The sequence below is a fragment of the Heterocephalus glaber genome, unplaced genomic scaffold, assembly GCF_053883595.1.
Source record: "Heterocephalus glaber isolate CG9 unplaced genomic scaffold, H.glaber_assembly_v1.0 deba00000546, whole genome shotgun sequence".
NCBI lineage: Eukaryota > Metazoa > Chordata > Mammalia > Rodentia > Bathyergidae > Heterocephalus > Heterocephalus glaber.
Genome location: NW_028258147.1, coordinates 2,563,921 through 2,583,036, shown reverse-complemented (window position 1 = coordinate 2,583,036; position 19,116 = coordinate 2,563,921). Strand labels below are relative to the sequence as shown.

The 19,116-nt window shown below is 35.7% G+C and overlaps 1 protein-coding gene across 8 annotated transcripts in view; it reads left to right on the top strand.

Moving 5' to 3' along the window:
• The window catches only part of Exoc4 (exocyst complex component 4), an 816,538-nt gene that overhangs the window by 621,153 nt on the left and 176,269 nt on the right, over positions 1-19,116 (top strand). For all 8 annotated transcript variants that reach the window (XM_021237603.2, XM_004856313.4, XM_087204413.1 and 5 more), the window contains one exon: positions 7,887-8,023. In XM_021237603.2, coding sequence (XP_021093262.2) covers positions 7,887-8,023 — 137 coding nt within the window. The remainder of the gene's footprint in view (positions 1-7,886; positions 8,024-19,116) is intronic.

Below are 19,116 nucleotides of genomic sequence, written 5' to 3'. Positions count from 1 at the left end.
TGACTTCACTTTTTTTGTTCAAGCCTATTTGTAAATTCTACTGTATATGGTAGAGCAGAAGCATAGGAAGAGTTAATTCTCTAGTTAAAAAACAAAAACTCTTTAGCCCGATGAAAGAACTTCAGCATGTTTTTTTCCTTTTCTGTTAGATACAAGTTCATTCATCTTTTCTGAAGAGTGGAACTTTTTGAAATTATATTTTTGTACTTGAAGTGGGTCATCTAGTGATGAGTGACATCAAATTGGATTAATATGTTGTATTTTCTTGCTGGAAAAGAGAAATATTTAAAATGTTCAGTTCTCCATGTGTGTATATATGTTATGAAAGGACCTCAATGATTTAGCTTCTGATTACACACACACCCTTCAATCCCAGCCTCAAAGAACTACTTGCAATTCTCTCAGCCCTGGGCTATTTTTTGTTCATGCTGTTCCATGGAGCTGGAGTACTCTTCTTCCATTCTTCGTTCAGCCTGAAAATCACTATGTATATTTCATGACTCAGTTCAATTGTAAATTCTTTCTCACCACTCTCTCTAGCCTTCCACCCATCTCATTAACTCTTTCTGTTTCTGCTATACAAAATGCCTGTTGTAGCACTGATATTTTATTGTCCTTATTTGTGAATTTGTCTCTTCATCTAAGATTATTGAAAGGCAAGAATCTTGTCTTATTTGGCTTTGTATCTCCTACAGTTAGCCTAATATTTGGCACAGAGAAGATATTTAGTTAATAAATAGTGTTCTGTTTTATCAAGTAGTTAATTCTCACTTGATCTTCTCCAGAACAGTTTTTATCTCTTGGTCATCAGTAGTATTGCCAACCTAACTGCTACATCTTAATATTTTAAAATATACTATAAGTCAAAACCATCTTAATAGAATACCTATAGTGTATCTATAGATGGTATTCATAAACATTTCTGAAGGGACACCTATTTGTTTATATAGTGATTGCACATAAATTGATTAAAATTAACATGTACCCACCAAAACAGAAGCCCTTCCCGGTCAATATCATTCCTTCCTGTAGTAAAAATAAATACTCTTCTGACAACCTTTGCCTGATTTTAAGTGTCACATTAATGGGAACAAACAGTATACCATATACTCTTTTGTCACTGGCTGATTGCATTAAACATGCACACCCATGTGAATTGTGTGAACCACTAGCTTATGACTTTGCTTTGTCTATAATATCTCCTTGTATGAATATGTCACAATTTTATTTTTCATTCTACTGTTGGTGAACATATGAGTTATTGCCAGTTACGGGTTTGTATGTCAGATTTTGTTTGGGATCCAAACTCCAGAGCATAGCTTCAGTGACCTGCTTTTTTATCCTTCCTCCTTCTTCTGATAGATGATGAATTGTTCTTTATATAGAATGTACGTAATTTTACTCATTCAATTAAGAAATACTTCAGGAGTACCTGTTATGTGCCAGATTCTATTTAACTATCTTTTAAAAAATCTTGTAGACCAGTGGGGAAACAACTAAAAGTATGTAAAACTTACAACAAGAAGTAAAAGATCTGCTAGGTGTTTGCAACAGGAAAACTTTCTCTGACATGGAGGTTAGGAAGAGTGTTTCTACAAAAAGGACATTTCATCTGAGACTTGGAAGATAAGAAAAGGTATTCCAGGAAAGGGGGACATAAGGCAAAGCATACAGGCAAGGGCAGTGCTCTGAAATGGTGAGGAAAGATTGAAAGGAGCCCCACATAGCTGAACCTTAACAAAGCTGAGGGAAAATGGTAGGAGATGTGGCTGGAGTGGTAGACAAAAGCTGTAATGCAGGATCTTATAAATTATCTAAAACACATGGGCCCAATCCAGTAAAGAGTTTTAAGCTGCTGCGAAACATGGTCAGATATAACTTGAACTTTTTTTCTTTTGATGTTAACTTTACAAAGTGTACGTACACAAATCTTAAGTGCAGAGAATTTTCACATGTTTTTGCTCATGTAACAACTACACAGTCAGACTATTACTGGTACTTACAAGGTTTTCTCCTTCCCGAACAGAATATACCCCCTCCAGGGAAAGCCACTATCCTAACTTCTCTCACCAGTCAATACTTTGGCCTGCTACTGAATTATAGTAATAATAAAATCCTGCAGTTTTATTCCTTATGTCTAACCACTCTGACTAAGCATGAGGTCTGTATGATTCATCCATGGTTGAATATCATAGTATTTGTCCTTGCTCTACAGCATATGACTATTCCACAGTTTATTTGCTCACACCTATTGATAGACATGAGAATTGCTTATTTACTTCTATTATAAATAAAACTGTTGTAACTATTTGTGCTCTTATTTTTTGATGGACACAAGGAGTCATTTTGGTGGGAAATGTAACTTTTTAAATGATCACTGTGGTGCAGGATAGATGATTTGGAGGAGAATAGAGACAACATTCCTCAGGCACCAATCCCTGGATTCACAGCCTTTTACCTGCTTGGCCTAGTAAAGGATCAGGCCCATTCAGAGCAGTTTAAATATTATACAGATCAAAACATAAAAGGAGAAAGCAGATTTCTTTTTGGCACCTGTCGTTGTTGCTGTAGTTATCATCACTGTTTACAGCTAACTGTTGCTTAGAGCTAAGAGTAAGGCAGATAATATGATACAAGTTTTGCTGACTTGTAATTGAATATGCCCCCAATAAATAGGAAAGTTATTATAATCAACAAGCATCTGTGCAACTCTTTTTTTCCACGATTTCCTGTGTGTGTGTGTGTGTGTGTGTGTGTGTGTGTGTGTGTCTTGGTAGTGGGGAGTATGTTTCGAAAGGGACAGGTGGATTTCTCTGACCATGTTTTCTTTCTTATTGTTTTAAAAGAGCTTTCCAGTTTCCTGGGTGTTGTGCAGCATCTCTAAACCAACAAAAGAGCTAAAAGAAACAGCAAACCTACAGAGACTCAATTCTCCAAATTAAAGTTATATTTTTCTTTCTAACTTGTGAATTTGCTTATATGTCTTAAAACTTTAAAACTCATACATTTACTTATTAATACAAACTTAATTTGTTTTATGATTTTGTGCAAGATGGCTATGTTTGTTTACGTTTCCATGGGGAAGATGGCCATGGTTGTATTTGTCACTCAATGCAGAGTTTGAGAGAGGAAGCAAAATTTTGCTGAAGACTCTTGTTTGTGAATTGAATTGTTTGCAGACTGAAGCTTTTGTGAACCAAGATATTACTGTATATTAAAAGGATCTCTATTATAGAAAATAATACAATAAGATGAAATTAGTGTTTATTGCATCAAATACCTAAGACTTTCACCCACAGTAAATGTTCAGTCTGTACAACCTTGGAAATTAAGATGTAGTAGTGTAATAATAAGGAGGTTGTGTTCTGAGTCTAACCAAGTCCAGCTTTTGACCTAGGAGTGAGGATTATCACTGTACTCTGTGTCTCTCTGACCTTGTCATTCACCATGTTCAGAATGTGCTGTGCATTACCTCCTTTAATAAACATTTCCCGAGCACCTGCAGTGTGTCAGATACTTAGCTAGGTGTTAGGGATATAAAGTTATAGAAACTGACCTAAAAGAATGTACAGGACTCTAGTGGAAGAAATAGGTTAACAGGTGGTTCCCTTACCCCATTTAGAAGCTAGTTTCTAAATTATTTAGCCAGAGAGTTCCTGGAGCACAGAAGAAGGGCATTGAAATTGGAGCACCTAGGTAATCCTTGTATTGACTTCAAGGGTGAGAGGTATAATGCAGGAAGAGCATTTTAAGCATAGAAACCAAGAGGCACAAAGGCAAAAATTAGCCTGATTCAAGCAAGGAATAACTAATTACTTTGTGTAGTTGAAGTAAGGAGTATGCATGCTCAGTAGAACTTGAGAGAAGACTTACAAAGTAGGCAGGGCCAGAGTGTAAGAGGCATGGTGTGTGGGAAAGGGTGTGGACCCAGAAAGAAGAGACCTGAATTCTCCCTTTGTACTCATCAGTCAGTGCTCCTTATGTGACTCAAGCATGTCATTGGGCTTTAGTGTCCAAAACAGTAAAATTAATTAGAGAACTGAGAGAGACATTCGTAAACCATGTTCTAGAAACTGTATTCCAGTATATATGTAAAAAGATGGGCTTATGAGAAAATGGTTTTAGTTTTTTAAATTTCATTCGTTGTAGGAAGGTAAACCCTATATTTAGCACATTAAGATTTACAGTGACATTACCATATTAAAGATTTTCAGTCTTCCAATAAAGGAACCACTTTTGTTTTCTTTAACTCACTATTATTTGAGCTTGGAGCCAATTTTCCAATTAATATTATTAGTATCACGCTGCAGAGCTCCATTCTGGCAAATAATGGACAAGGTGTCAAAGGTCCTGTCATCTTTATTCCTAATATTTTTATTTGTGAGTTGGCTTTAGCTCAAGTGGTTACTTACTCATGCCAGACTTTTATCCATCTTATTTTCATGTTTATTTTTGCAGTGCTGGAGATCTAACCTAGGGCCTTGTGCATGCTAGGCAAGTGCAGAACTAATGAGCTGGTTTTTATATACCCATTTTCTGCTCGATATGGCTATTGTATCCCTGTAATAAACTTTAGTTGTTTATTTTTAATAGCAATTTTTTATTGCATCAACTGTCCTGGCATTTTTCCCTTTATTTTTTGTTATACCCAGATTTTATTACCTGCTAATAAATTGTCAGAAATTTCAGTTGAATTGGTTCTAAATAAATATCACTCATTTTTAATGTGTTTAATAGAAATCATGATGAATAAAATCAGGGTTTTACTTCTTATGAATTCCTTATATTCAGCATTAGCAAATCTAAAAATTAATAATGAGTCAGGAAACCTTTTGAGATCCCAAACAGATCAAATAAGTAAAATAAGATTGACCTTGTTTGAAATTTAATATTTTCAACATTTATATGCTAGAGCCACTGATTTACAAATTGTTATAAATTCTTGAAAAATGAGAACTTCTTTTCATATAAAAATTGCCATCATTTTCCAAGCTGCAGTGTCATTTTTCTTAAAGACAATGTAGTGATTGATTATCCAGAGTGCTACAGTGACAAGGTAAACCAACCAAATAACTGGAAAATTGTATATAATCATATAGCATTGCATAGGTACCATATTGGACATAGCCTTTAGAATTAAACTATGCCATTCTACTCATTCCTTGCTGATACTTCCTGTTTGCCCTCAAATCCGTAATCTCTAGGGGATATGCACCAGTGTTTTCAGTCACCTTTTCCCTTCCAAATGCCATCAGTGCATTGTTGGTACCTGAGAGCACTGCAACAAATACAGAGGAAACCTACTTCACTCACAGAGATTTCCTAATGCAGAGATATGTGCCTCACACCCTTCATGTGCAAGACATTAAGAGAGGTTTATTTTTGCATATGAGCATTCTTTTATTAGTGGTATTTTCTTGAAGATCCCAAGAAATTACAAACAAGTGGAGAAAGGGAAAGATGAGAGATGGATAAAAAGAAAAGGAGAATGCTGATCCCTCTTGAGAAGTTAATAATCTGGTCAGAAAGGCCAAACACACCTGTGATGACTCCAGAACAGTGGCACAGTAATTCAGCTGGTGTCAAAGTGCCAATGCACAAATTGAATACATGCATCATGTGGGCCAATAAAGAAGCAATCAAATTATCCTTGGTTATTAGAGGGCTAAATTGAGTCATAAGAAAAGAAAGGGGCTCCCAAACTACCTCAGAGATGATATCAAGAGTGTAATTGGGAATGGAATCAGGCCCCTTTTCCTAATAATTGGAGTAATCTCTCCATGCTCATCTTCCCTGCAATGTTTTAGGGTTTAAACAGGCTTTGTTAGGATGGCTGTCCTTTATTAATTGCTGTCCACTTGCTGTAGAATATCCTGTTTCTGAATCAGGAAGGGGATTTTAAATTCTTAGTATGGGACATGTAGCCGGGCAGAATCAATTCCTGTCACTCACACACAAATACAGAGGAATGGGATTATGGATCAGGGTGAAGCTGCAGTGCTTTAATCTTAAAATCAATACAGAAAAGGAAGTTGAACTTGGGATTCTATCGAGACTGTAATTTGGTTTTCTATGAGGTTTGCCTTACAGAATATAACTGCTCCTTCTCTTCATCTAATTATTTTTCTAGGGATAGAAAGAGAAGGGAAGGGGGAAAAAAACCAAATGCCTCTACAACCAAATAATCTTGAACAAGCATTCAAATATAAATCACTATTCAAATTAATCCTCTATTGTGTTGACAGATATTTTTATTTTTAGAAAATATTACCCAAAATCTTGTACCCCATGGTCTGTCTTTAAATATAATAAAAATAACCTCTGATTCCTTAGTAAGTTACTGTCAGACTAGAAAAGTATTTTTAATGTTTATTTTTATGACTAAGTCTCCTATGTAATTTTGTATAAATAAACATCCAACACACTTATTACCAAAGGATTCCAGACTGCCAAGCATGTGATTAATATTTATTCCATTGTAATTCTGTTACTTTTGAAAGAGGAATGAACTAAAGGTTTAAATGCCTCAGTCTTTTCTTAATCAAAGATATCGAGTTTATTGAATGTGCCTCTTTTCAGATATAACACTGATTTGTTGCACAGTACTATCTGTCTCAAGGCTTAAGATGGGCTTATTATTTTTTGCTTAGGTAGTTCTTTAATTCAGTTTTAAAATATGTCTGAGTCTGTTTGACCTTGCTTACACAATGGTGACAATAATATTGCTATAGTTTGAATTTGTAAAGTTCTCCCAACTGCCCATATGTTAAAGACTTGTTCTCCAGGGTGGTGCTATTGGGAGACTGTAGAGTCCTTAAGAGGTGGGGGTCTGGTAGGAGGTTTCTGGCTATTGAGGGCATACCCTTGAAGAAAACTGTGAAAACTCAGCCTCTTCTTCCTCTCTTCTGTGTCTGGCTATGAGTTTTGCTCTACCATGTACTTCTGCCAGGATGTACTGCATCACCTCATGCCCAGAGTATCAGGGCCAGTAAATGATGGACTGAAACCTCCAAACTGAGATCCAAAAAACCCCCAAAAAACTGTCTGTGTAAGTTGATCAGTTATTTATTACTGTGTCAGAAAGTTGACTAACACAAATATGAAATACTAAGACCTTGTGAGAAAATGGGCTATGGGCAGAAGAACTAAGGCCTGCCCCTGTGGCAGAATGGTAAGGCGAAAAAAATAAAACCTGGAGCTCTTGTTTTTTGTGTTTCATGTCTCTGAGTCTCATTACTCATTTGTAAGTAGAGGTGATTGTCGTGTCTGCCTGATAGGTAGGAATGTCGACATGATTCAGTGAGCTAAATCAGAGTGCCTAGCATTATACCTTGCACTTATAAGAACCCTATAAATGTTCATGGTAATCATGATAATTATGAGCTTCTTAAGTGAGATAACATATGCTGTATATTGGAAAAAACATTCTAAAAGCTGTAAGATTCAACAAAAATGTTAGTTGTTCTTAATAGATTGATAGTTCTGAAACTTTTCTTTGTGTTGTGTATCATAAGTTCCACCCTCAAGTAGAACCCTGGGGGTGATAATCAGGCTCCCACTGGATATTCATTTTCTTTAAACACACACACACACACACACACACACACACAAACACAAATAGATGCCAAAAATTCCATGAAATAAATCGGAATTTGAAAATCCCTATCCTGGATAATTCCAGGGAAAACACCTTCTTGGATCTTTGGAAAATCAGCACTATGTAAGATACTTATTTTCTTGTTAATTTTAGTCCCTATTTTAAAATATTATGTCCTTCTGGAAAGCTCAAGTGTCTTAAATTATGATATCCTTTAATTTGTGCTACTCATTATTTGCATACAGAAATCTCATGAGCTTCAGTGTCCTCTCTTTTTATGTGTTTCCAGAGCACAATCATTGTGGAGAAGACAGTGCAAGACCTCATGAACCTGATGCATGACTTGAGTGCATATTCCGATCAGTTCCTCAACATGGTGTGCGTGAAGCTCCAAGAGTACAAGGACACCTGCTCTGTAGCCTACAGGTAGAGCCTTGTTAGTAGTTAAGCAAAGTCATGTTAGAATCTGGTGGTGGTTCTGACTATTGATAATGCCTTCATTGCCTTCCACCATTATTGAAAAGACTTATTCCTGAATTTATCAAAGGGCCCATTGAGAACATGCACCACAAAAATAGTCTGTTAAATTCTTGAATAGTCCTACCAGTAGAGGAAATAAAAGGTATGAAGAGACAGAGACATTTCAGTCTGCTATTGAGTGGCTCAGCTGAGGAGTCAGTCTTGATTTTATGAAAACCTAGAATTGTAAGATTTGTGTTCTTCAAGAAAATTCCAGATCTTGAATAGTCCATCTTGTGGATGAAAAGATCTTTTAAGTAGAGCAATTTTAAACTCTTAATAACCTATAAAGAATTTCTTTTCATTCTTACAAATACATTCCTCCTGATGTTTGATCTCTAGCATGCTTGTTGTCACAGAAGGACAGTTATGCCTGTTTTCAGCATCAGTGGATGAAAAAATGTGAGGAACTTGAAAACCATTAGTTATACCTCTAATTCCTTTTCACTTGGTTCAGAAATCCCTCCGGGCTTGTAGAAAAGATCATAGCATTTCTCATAGAAAGCTAATAATAGGAACAAATTATGGTCTGGTTGACAAGATGTGAAAATTACAGAAGAAAAAAATGTATAGTAAAATACTAAATTATATGTGATATATAATTAAGGTTAGAAAGGTACAGAACAGTACATAATCAGGTACTACCTGTATTATACAGGCTATTAAGGGCAAAAAGAAGAAAATATGAGAAAGACAGAGAAAGGGTAGCTGCAGCCAAGAAAGATTTTGCAGAAGATAAGATACCTACTGGACAGATGATATCTATGGAGGTGGAGACCATAAATAAATGTGCCATAGGAAGGAGAGGAAGCACTAAGGGAGTTACCAAATATTTGGAGGGGACAAAGAAAAGAAAGTTTGATTAGAACAGGGTCCTTAGTAGAAGGTAGTAGGAGATAATAATGTTGAATAGGCAGAGTAAGACCAACCACCAAAGGATCTTAAAGGATAAACTTGAAAATTTAGACATTGGATAATAAATAATGAGTCATTATAAGTGCACCAGGAAACAATCTTTAGGAAAAATTAATCCAAAAGAATAGTACAGTATAGGGTCAGGGATTTAGCTTAGTGGTTCTGGTGCCTGCCTCGCAAGTGCAAGGTCTTGATTTCAGTCCCCAATACCCCCCCCAAAGAATAATACAGTATAAATTGATCCCTCAGCTCCCTCCCTCATTGCAGCAGTGAGTACTACTTATCCACAGTTACATTGACCAACTAAAGAAAAGAAACTCAACCGTATCATTGCAATGGACTTGCAAAAATATTTTACTTCTTGTATTCAGTGATTATTCACCAAATATTACATTTAGATTAAAATCATTATAACTAATAACTTATAATCAATTATGTATTAAGTAATCTTAATAGTAATTGAAGAACTTACTCTTAGGGTAACAGAAAACTAAAGTATATTTTTTAGATTTGAATTCATGCAAATATTTGTAGAAAATTTACAATGGAATAATCAAATACTTTTAAGCAAAAAATATATTCAATCAGGATAAAATTCAATGAGGAAATGAAATAGAAATAATAATTCAAATTGAAAATCAAAAAATCTAACTGTTAAAGAGCCTTTTCATGTACATTTTAAATACATAATTGAGACTATAAAATCCCTGTGGTATTAAGAATTCATTGGATGGATTTTTAAGTTTTTAGTTGACAAATAATAATTGTACACATTTGTAGAGTATAATAATGTTTTTGTGTACAAATACATTATTGAATTATTAAATCAAGCTAATTAGCCTGTCACCTCACATATCTTTTTCATGTGTATGATGTGAGCATTTATAATTTCTTAGCAGTTTAAGAATATGTATTAGTGTTAACCATAATAGCCAGACTATGCAATAGATCTCAAAAACATGTTTCTCATGTTTAACTAAAATGTTTTACCCTTTGACCAATGTATCCTCATCTCATTCCACCCCCACCTTTGCCCTTGGTAACTACCATTTACTCTCTATTTTTGTGGATTTGTATACAGGTGAGATCATAACAGTATTTCTGTGCCTGGACACTGGATACACTTAAAATAGTGATTTTCAAGTGTCAATATTTATTATGGTTTATTATTTTATTATTGTAATGAATATCATATCTTTTGCAACAATATCAACATAAAAGTGTGAGAAGGAGAATATAGGCTTTTCTCTTTAATTTTTTTTTTCTCTTTAATTTCAAGGGATACTCAATAATTGTGAAAACCACTAACCTAGAATGGTTGTCTAATGTTGGACTTTCTGGACAATAGTTGTATTTTCAGCTTCAAAAAATCAAATTCTAAAGTAATTGTACCAATGTCTCACCAGAATGAGAGTTGAATAACATTTTAAATATTAAAACTTAATAAAAATATTTTAAGACTTAAACAATAAAACTGTTTTTAAATAATTACTTTTTTAATAGCATTACATTTTAAAGTTATGGGTATGTTATAGTGAACATTCATTAACTTTTAAAGCTTTTTTTTTAAAAAGCAGGGCATGCTCTCTTTTTATATATATATGATTATGTAGACCCAATAATTCTCACAAACCACAGTGTTGATGAGTATTAATTATAGTGGAGATGTTACATTGCCTGACTATAATAAGGTAAAGTTGATTCTAAAATCTAAACTCCACTGATGACCATTTTTATACTATTGGTTTTCTTATTTTCACAGAAATTTTTAAATTTCCTATGTTGTGGCACTTTATGCATCATGGATGATCTTTTCTCGTGGTTTTATTTCCTCTCAATCTGAAGTCTTTGGGAACCCCTATGCACTAGTCAACATTCTCAGTGACTGCCCATAAGGACTGTCCATAAGGCTGCACTTCTTAATGGTGCTACTGTAGGGACCGCACCTCTAACATGTAGACCTTTGCAGTGGGAGTCATTACCTGTACTTCTAATTCAAACCATAGCACCATTGCACCCACAAAGCAGACTGGTCATTGCTGAAAAGATCTTTTCATGTAACTTGTTCTTTGTGAAATCTTCCTAGTTCCTGGTGACTACCACTTCCTAACTGTTGATGAACTATTAGTAATACTGAGTTCAGAATTTTGCCCATTATTCTAAATGTACCTTTTTCTCTAATTTACCTTCCCTTTGTTTTATGAAACTCAAGAATATGCTCTTAGGCATTTTTCCTTACATGTTAGTATACCTCCAAGATTATCAGCAGTGGTTCTGTGATTCCATGCTTTCAGTTATTTCAGTATCCCCCCAAAAAGATAAAAGATAATAAGTACTGTGGAGAAAAAATGAAGGCAGATACCTTAGGAATATAGGAGAAGGAGATTGTAATTTTCATTTGGGTACCCCAAGGAGGCCCTTTAGAGTTGAGGTTTGAGGAAAGGCTAGAAGAAATTGAAAGATTTAGACAGGATAACTAGGGAAAGGAGTGCCCAGCAGCAGGCTGTGACCGTAAGACAGCTTTCTGTGGGACATTTTAACAGCGGGACTGCCAACACGGTTGGAGTAAAGTGAGTACCAGAGGATGGCCTTGAGGAAACAGAAAGCTGGACCTCTGTAGGGATGTTGATTTCTACTCTGAGTGAAATGGGGAGACATTGAAAGAAATGTGCCTAGGAGCAGCTTGATCTTGCTTACCCTTTAAAATGTTACTGTTGAACATATATTGTAGGGAGACAAGGATGGAAGCAGGGCAACCAATTAAGGGCTGCTGGGTTAGTCCAGGTGAGAAATGAACTCAGCTCACACTGTGTAGTAGCAGAGATGTTGACAAGTGAGTGGATGCTGAATGTATTTTGAAGTGACAGCCAAGAGAATTCTCTACCAGACTTTAGATATGGAGTATAAGAGGGAACAAAAGGGATCCAAAACGACTCTTGGGACTTTTTATTTCTCAGTTAAAAAAATGAAGTTGCCAGCTATTTAAGATGGAGAACAGTGCAGGTTTGGGGGCAAATAAAGTAGCACTTAAATTTGGAATGTCTTTGACACATCCACATAGAAATAGAGAAGACTATAATAGACAGTTGGATATACATATCAAAAGGAGAGAGCTCCACCCTAGAGGTACATATTTGCCAGCTGTCAACATATGTGTAGTACATGTAAATGGCATTTAAAACCATGTAGTTCTCCACAGAGTTAAATATATACATGGCACAGAAGAGGATTATGGACTCAAGAAGTTTCCAAAATGAAGAGAAACCAACAAAGGATACTGAGAAGCAATGACCAGTAAAGTAAGATAGAAATCAGAACTTGGTGTCCGGGAAACCAAATAAAGGGATAGAGAAAGGTGATCAACTCCTGCTATTAAATCATCAGTTGAACTGAGAACAAACTGAATCATAAATTCAGCAATGTGGTGGTCATTGGTGACTATTATAAGAGCTGTTTCTGTGGAGTAGTAGGGATGAAAACCTGACTAGTGTAGACTTAAAAAAAAAGAAAATGGAAGTAGAAAAATTGTAATTATAGGAAAAACTTTTGCCATGAGTTTAACTGCAAAGGGGAACAGAGATATGAGGTAATACCTGGAGACCTGAGGTTACATGAAGGATTTTTTTGTTGTTTGATGTGTTCTTTTAAATAGGAGAAATTAGTGCATGTCTGGTTTTGAAGAAAGCAATTTGGAAAAGAGAGAATTGGTGGTATAGGAAAGAAAGGGGAGAATCACTGAAGTTATGTGTGGGGCTAGCTAGAAAGGGATGGCATCTAATGCACAAGTAAAATGATTGATTTTAGACAGGAACAGGACTATTTTTGTTTACTGTGGTCTATCCTGAAAATGGGAATTAAGTTATTTTTCTGTCATTTATATTGTACCATTTTGTCAAAACAGGAAACCTATGTCTCCCTTGTACTACTTCTTCTAGAACACAGCCATTGCTTTTAGTTTTTGGCATTTTGTGTCATCAAAAAATATCTTCATTCTGTCCCCCAATGGACTGAACCTCTTTGACATCCCCCGTGGACAAAATCTCTGGAATGTTGTCCACTTCATTATATCCACTCTCAGATTATTCCACATACAGGAGAATTTCTAGGAGCGATCTGTCTTGGCTGCTGAATTACAGACCTATGTTGAATTTTTCTTAGTGTGAGAAAAGTAACTCTGTGAAGCCTGGTAAGAGAGTAAATAGAAAGTCATCTTTATGCTTGTTATTCAGCAGTACAGTCACGCATGTGCACTCACTCACACACAACACATAACCCCATGGTACTTGTTGCACATTTACTGTATCAGATTTTTCAGGTCAGGGAGAATGTGTTTTCTTGTTGTATGAATCTGGAGATGTGAAGTGTCCTTACTTCCTCTCTTCCCATTTATTGCTCTCCCCCAGATTGGCACCTGCTGAGGAGTAATTAGGGCAGTCCTAATTTGGACAGCCAAATCCTGATTACAGTGAGAGGAAAAACAGGAAATGTTCTAGTTTTGCTGCCAGAAAATGACTGATTTAAATAGAAATCCATATACAATTCAAATGATCCGAAATGATATAACATTGGGAAGGAGAAAGGGAGCAGGGAAACATTGCAGTCTGATTTTCTCAGTGTGGTTCTCAGCAGATCTTTCTCAGACCTGATCAAATCCATAAGCTCACAATGCCCTCTGCTGAGAATCAGTTTGTTTTCCAAGTTTACCAGAGAAACTGAGCTACCATTGGGAATTTGAAGAAAAGTCAAACACATGTCACCTCTCTGTGCATACCTCACCCTGGAGAGAGACTTTACTATAAATGATGTCATGGTGAGGACTAGAAGTCACACTCCTTGGATTCTAAAGGAAAGCTCAACTATGAATTCTGCACTGCATTTGCAACCAGGCAGTTGGTCCATTACTCTGCTACTTCCAAGCTAAATGCTTCTCTCCTTTGCTTGTTCTCTTTGCCCTGAGATACAACCAACAGCTTATGTGCCCCTAGATAGTAATTTCACAATTAGAAGTCACAGTGTGCTGAAGTTTCTCTCTGTTCCAATTTGCCATTGATTCATTAATTATTTTTCAGAGGCTGGTAGTGACCCCCTCCCCTAATAATGTTAGACCTGGTAGAGAATACAAATAAAAGCTCTTCTCTGCTCTTAGCTCAATTGATATGAAACATGAGCATATTAGTTGGGGGTGGGGATGAAACCACCCTCGGGTCTTACTTTTCACTGCTTTCACTGCTTCTTCATAGAGGAGCTACAACTCATGCTGGAACATGAAGAAAGAGTAGGATGAGGATGTATTTGTCATCACTGAAACTACGATTGGACAGAAACTATGACTGGACCCCTTGCTGGCCATTGGCATGTTTGTTGAATGAAGAAATGCTGCCATTCTGAACAGCATAAGCAAGCCTCAGAGTAGCATGGGAGAAGGGTTGAGAAATCAAGGTGACTAGAGTAAATAGTGTGGTTGGGTGGGAAATGGGACCTTTGAAAATTTTCCTGTTGAGTAAAAGAATATTATCACAAGTTTTTGTGAGGAGGATGACATGATCAAAATGGTGTTTTAAGAAAATCTCTCTGGCCCCATTGTGCTAACTAGCAGAAATGAACACAGACAGCTCTGGTGGTTCATGAAGCCTTTCAGCTTTGTTGTATTTACTATCCTACTCTTACAGCCTACACTTACAGCCTTATTATCCTACCCTTGCCAGCTTAACTATGGATGCTGGAACAGCCAAGGTCGTATGCCAGTTCTCACAAGCTTAAATTCTGGTCTGCCTGTTGAAACTATGCTTCTCCTTTATCTTCTTGGATCACCTAGCACTGAACCATTTTTATTAAATATTAAATATTGAATAGACAGAAATGGACATTATAAAGTATACACAGTGTCTGTTTCATAGAGGACATTTAGCAAGTAAGCTTTTGTTACATGCTTCTATGATTTATTTTATAGAACTCTATTCTGGTACTTATCCCAATGTATTGTAATTTAAATTTATGTTTTATTTGATCAGTTATGATTTATAACTTTCTCTAAAACATTACTTTTCAGCTGTGGATTCACAGCAGAGTTATGTGGAGAAATTTTAGTATACTTTCTGGATTCCCACACTAGGCCCACAGAGAGTCAGGCATGGGCAAGAGTAGTTTTCCCTGAAGTTATTTTCATGTGTGCTACTTGTTACAAATCACTGTCTGAACTATCAGCTTCTAGAAGGAGCATACTGTGACTTTTCTCACATAATTATCTCCAAAATGTAACATGGTATGTCTGTAGAGGGCTTTCTTTTATGTTTATTGCTCAAGTACATACCTTCACTTTACTGTTCCAGTGCACATCAGCTGCAGTCCTGGTCCAGTACAGATATTGCTTCCTAACCACATGTACTACCAATTCTGCACCAAGCAGCCAGTCCTCATTTCTCCTGCCTAACTATGATCAGATAAGAGTCTATTGCAGTTGCCTTGATGCTCTTACAAAGACTTGGACTGGAATAGAAATAAAGACTCAATAAATACATTGTCACTGTGCAAGGGACTTTATAGTCTTTAGCTTATCTGGTCAGTTACAGCAACTCTGTTAAATTGGATTCTCCTTACCTTATAGATGAGAAAACAGAGCTCCAGAAAGGATAAGAATGTGGAGAAGGTCAGAGAGTGTACAAGTTATAGTGCATGCATTAAAAGCTAAGTCTCTTCTGACTATAAAGCCGAAAGAAGAGTCAATGGAATTAAAGAAATAGAAAACCTAAAAAATATTTTAAATCGTTTAGAGAGACAGTAACAAGTAATAATAATAGTAAGGAGCACAGATTCCAGAATAATAGGTGTGGTCCTCTGCCTCACCAGGCATTTGATCCTGGGCAAATCCCTAGCTTCAATCCTTGGGTATTTTATCTATGAAATGGAAATACTTATAGACTGTACCACACAGGATTGTTGTGAGGATGAAAATAATTAATATATGTGAAGTGCTTAAAGAATTCTAGTTCCTGGTATATATTAAATAAGTATTAGTGAATTTATGATTATTTATTGCTGCTGCTATTGGTGGTATCTTTGCTATTTACTGTTAAATTAACCCATTGACAACATTGTTGACATTGTTTAATAAGGTGTTATAAGAAAGATATTTTTATGCCTTTTCTTATTTCCCTGGTGTTTTGTGCTTCAGTTATACTATTCCATTTTTCAGTCTGTTACTTTATTTATTCAACAATTACTGAGCCCAGCATACCCTGGATACTAAAGACAAGTAAGGGCGTAACAGTGAAAGAAAAGTACAGGCCAATATTCTTGCTAGTAAAATAAATTCACCCACATATTGAAAGCATCATTCACCATGATCATGTGTGATTTATCTCTAGGATAAAAAGATACTTCATCATATACAAATCAGTAAATGTGATACATCACATTAACAGAGTGAAGAATAAAACACATGATAATCATTAGATACAGAAAAAAACTGACATAATTCATCTTCTTTTCATGATAAAAACACTCAGCAAATGAGGTATGGAAAGAATATACCTTAATACACACAGTAAAGGTAATATAAGCACATAGCTAACATTATACTCAATGGTGAAAAATTGAAATCTTTCCTTTAATATCTTGAACAAAACAAGGACACCCATTCTCACCACTTCCATTCAATATAGTATTGAAGCCCTTGCCAGGGAATTTGACCAAAAAAAAAAAAAAAAAGGCATCCTGAATAGAAAAGGAAAGGCCAAATTGTTGCTGTTTGTTGAAGACAGGATCATTTATGTAGAAACCCCTTAATATTCCACAAAAACTATTAGAACTAATAAAAAAATGCAATAAAGTTACAAAATACAAAGTCAACATGTGAAACTCAGTAGCATTTCTATATAGTAACAACAAATACTCTGAAAAAGAAATCAGTAGAACAATCCTGTTCACAATATTTATGAAAAAGCACACTTAATAAATTTAACTGAGATGAAAAACTTGTGTACTGAAGACTAAAACAGTAATGAAGTAAATTGAAGAATACATAAATAAATGTAAAGATAACCTGTGTTCATGGATTGGAAGAATTAATATTGTAAAAATGTCTGTACACTCAATGATTTATAGATTCAATGCAATTCCTGTCAAAATTTCAGAATCATTTTTCTTTTTTGTAATTAATTTTTTTGGTATACTTTTGATATACATAATAATTACACTCATAGGGAATTTGTACTTGTACATAATATATCTTGATTCTTCCTTTTTCCCCATTCCCTACTTTCAACCCCTTTTCCCCCTCCTTATTTACAAAAGCTTTATTTCCATTTTTTCCCTTCTATTCTCTTTTCCTTTTTGTTTCTCATTTTTCAAACCAAAAAAAAAAAAGATTCTGAAACTCATCTGGAAATACACACACACACACACACACACACACACACACACACACACACAGAGACATGCAAAACCAAGGCAATTCTGATCAAAATATAATAAGCTGGAGGCATCACACTACCTGATTTCAATCTATACTATGAAATGATAGTAATTAAAGCAGAATGATACTAGCATAAAAATAAGACTCACCAACCAAAATAATAGAGCTGGGAACTGAGAAAGAAACCCACACATGAATGGTTTATTGATTTTTTTTATAAATGTACCAAGAATATATATTAGGAAAAGAACAGTCTCTTCAATAATGGCATTGAGAACCTGGATATCCATATGCAGAAGAATGAAATTGAGCCCTTATCTCACACCATATTAAAAAAAAAATCAACTTAAAATGAATTGCATATTTAAACCTCACAGCAAAAATTGTGACAGCACAAGAAGAAAACATAGGGGCAAGCGCAAGGACCTAAGTTCAATCCCCGGTACAAAAAAAAAAAAAAAGAAAGAAAACATAGGGGTAAATCCCCATGACATTAGCTAGGCAGTGTTTTTTTTTCAGATTGGACTCCCAAAACTGGAGACAACAAAACCCAAAATAAACAAATGGGATTACATAAAAATAAAAGTTTCTGCATAACAAAGGAAATAAGAAAGTGAAGAGACAACGTATAGACTGGGAGGAAATGTTTGCAAGCCATTCATGTGATAAGTAGTTAAGATCCCAAATGTATTAAAAACCCGAATAACTACACACACACAAAAAAAATCCAATTTAAAAACAAGCAAGGATGACTGATGATATAGGCTCAGGGGTATAGCACATACTTACCACATATGAGGCCTTGGGTTACATCTACAGCACTTAGATCTTTAGCACCATCAAAGGCAAAAGAAAAAAAACAAGAACAAAGGACCTGAATAGACATTTGTCAAAAGAAGACACATGTTGGCCAATGGATATGGAAGAAAAAAAGGCTCAACATAACTAATCCTTAAGGAAATGCAAATTAAAACCAACCATGATGAGGCCACCATTCAACCACTCCCAGGCCGCCATTCCACTGCTCCCAGGGCAGAGGAGGTGAGCCGCGTGAGCACCAGCAGCACCCTCCCCCTCATCAAAATGAGAAGACACATAAACAAGCCTCAAAAACAGACTTCCAGATCACCTACAGCAACCCCAAAGGAAAATGAGATGGAACAATCTGACACTCAACCACCTGTACTCCCTGAACTGGCAACAAAAGAGGATCTGGAAAAACTGAAATCAGAAATAATTTCTCAGATAACAGTAGAGATTGTGCCCATAGTGCAAGATGTGATTAATGAATCTAGAGAAGACACAGATAAAAAAATAGAGGAGCTGAGGAACATGATGGAATCCCAACATAGGAAACAAATGGAATCCGTAAGACAGATGCAAACAGATTTCCAGGAGATTAAAAACTCAATTGAAAGTCTGTGCAGCAGAATGAACCAGTGAGAGGACAGAATTTCAAATATAGAAGATAAGATTGCAATTAGTGAGGAGGAAAAGAAAAATTGCTTTAAAATTATAAGGGACCATGAGAAAGCAATCCAGCAGCTGCTAGACAATGCAAAGAAGAATAACATAAGACTGATTGGAATCTGAAGAAACAGGAGAGAGTGCAGATGACATAAAAAAACCTGTTCACAGAAGTGATGGCAGAAAACTTCCCAAGCAGGGGAAA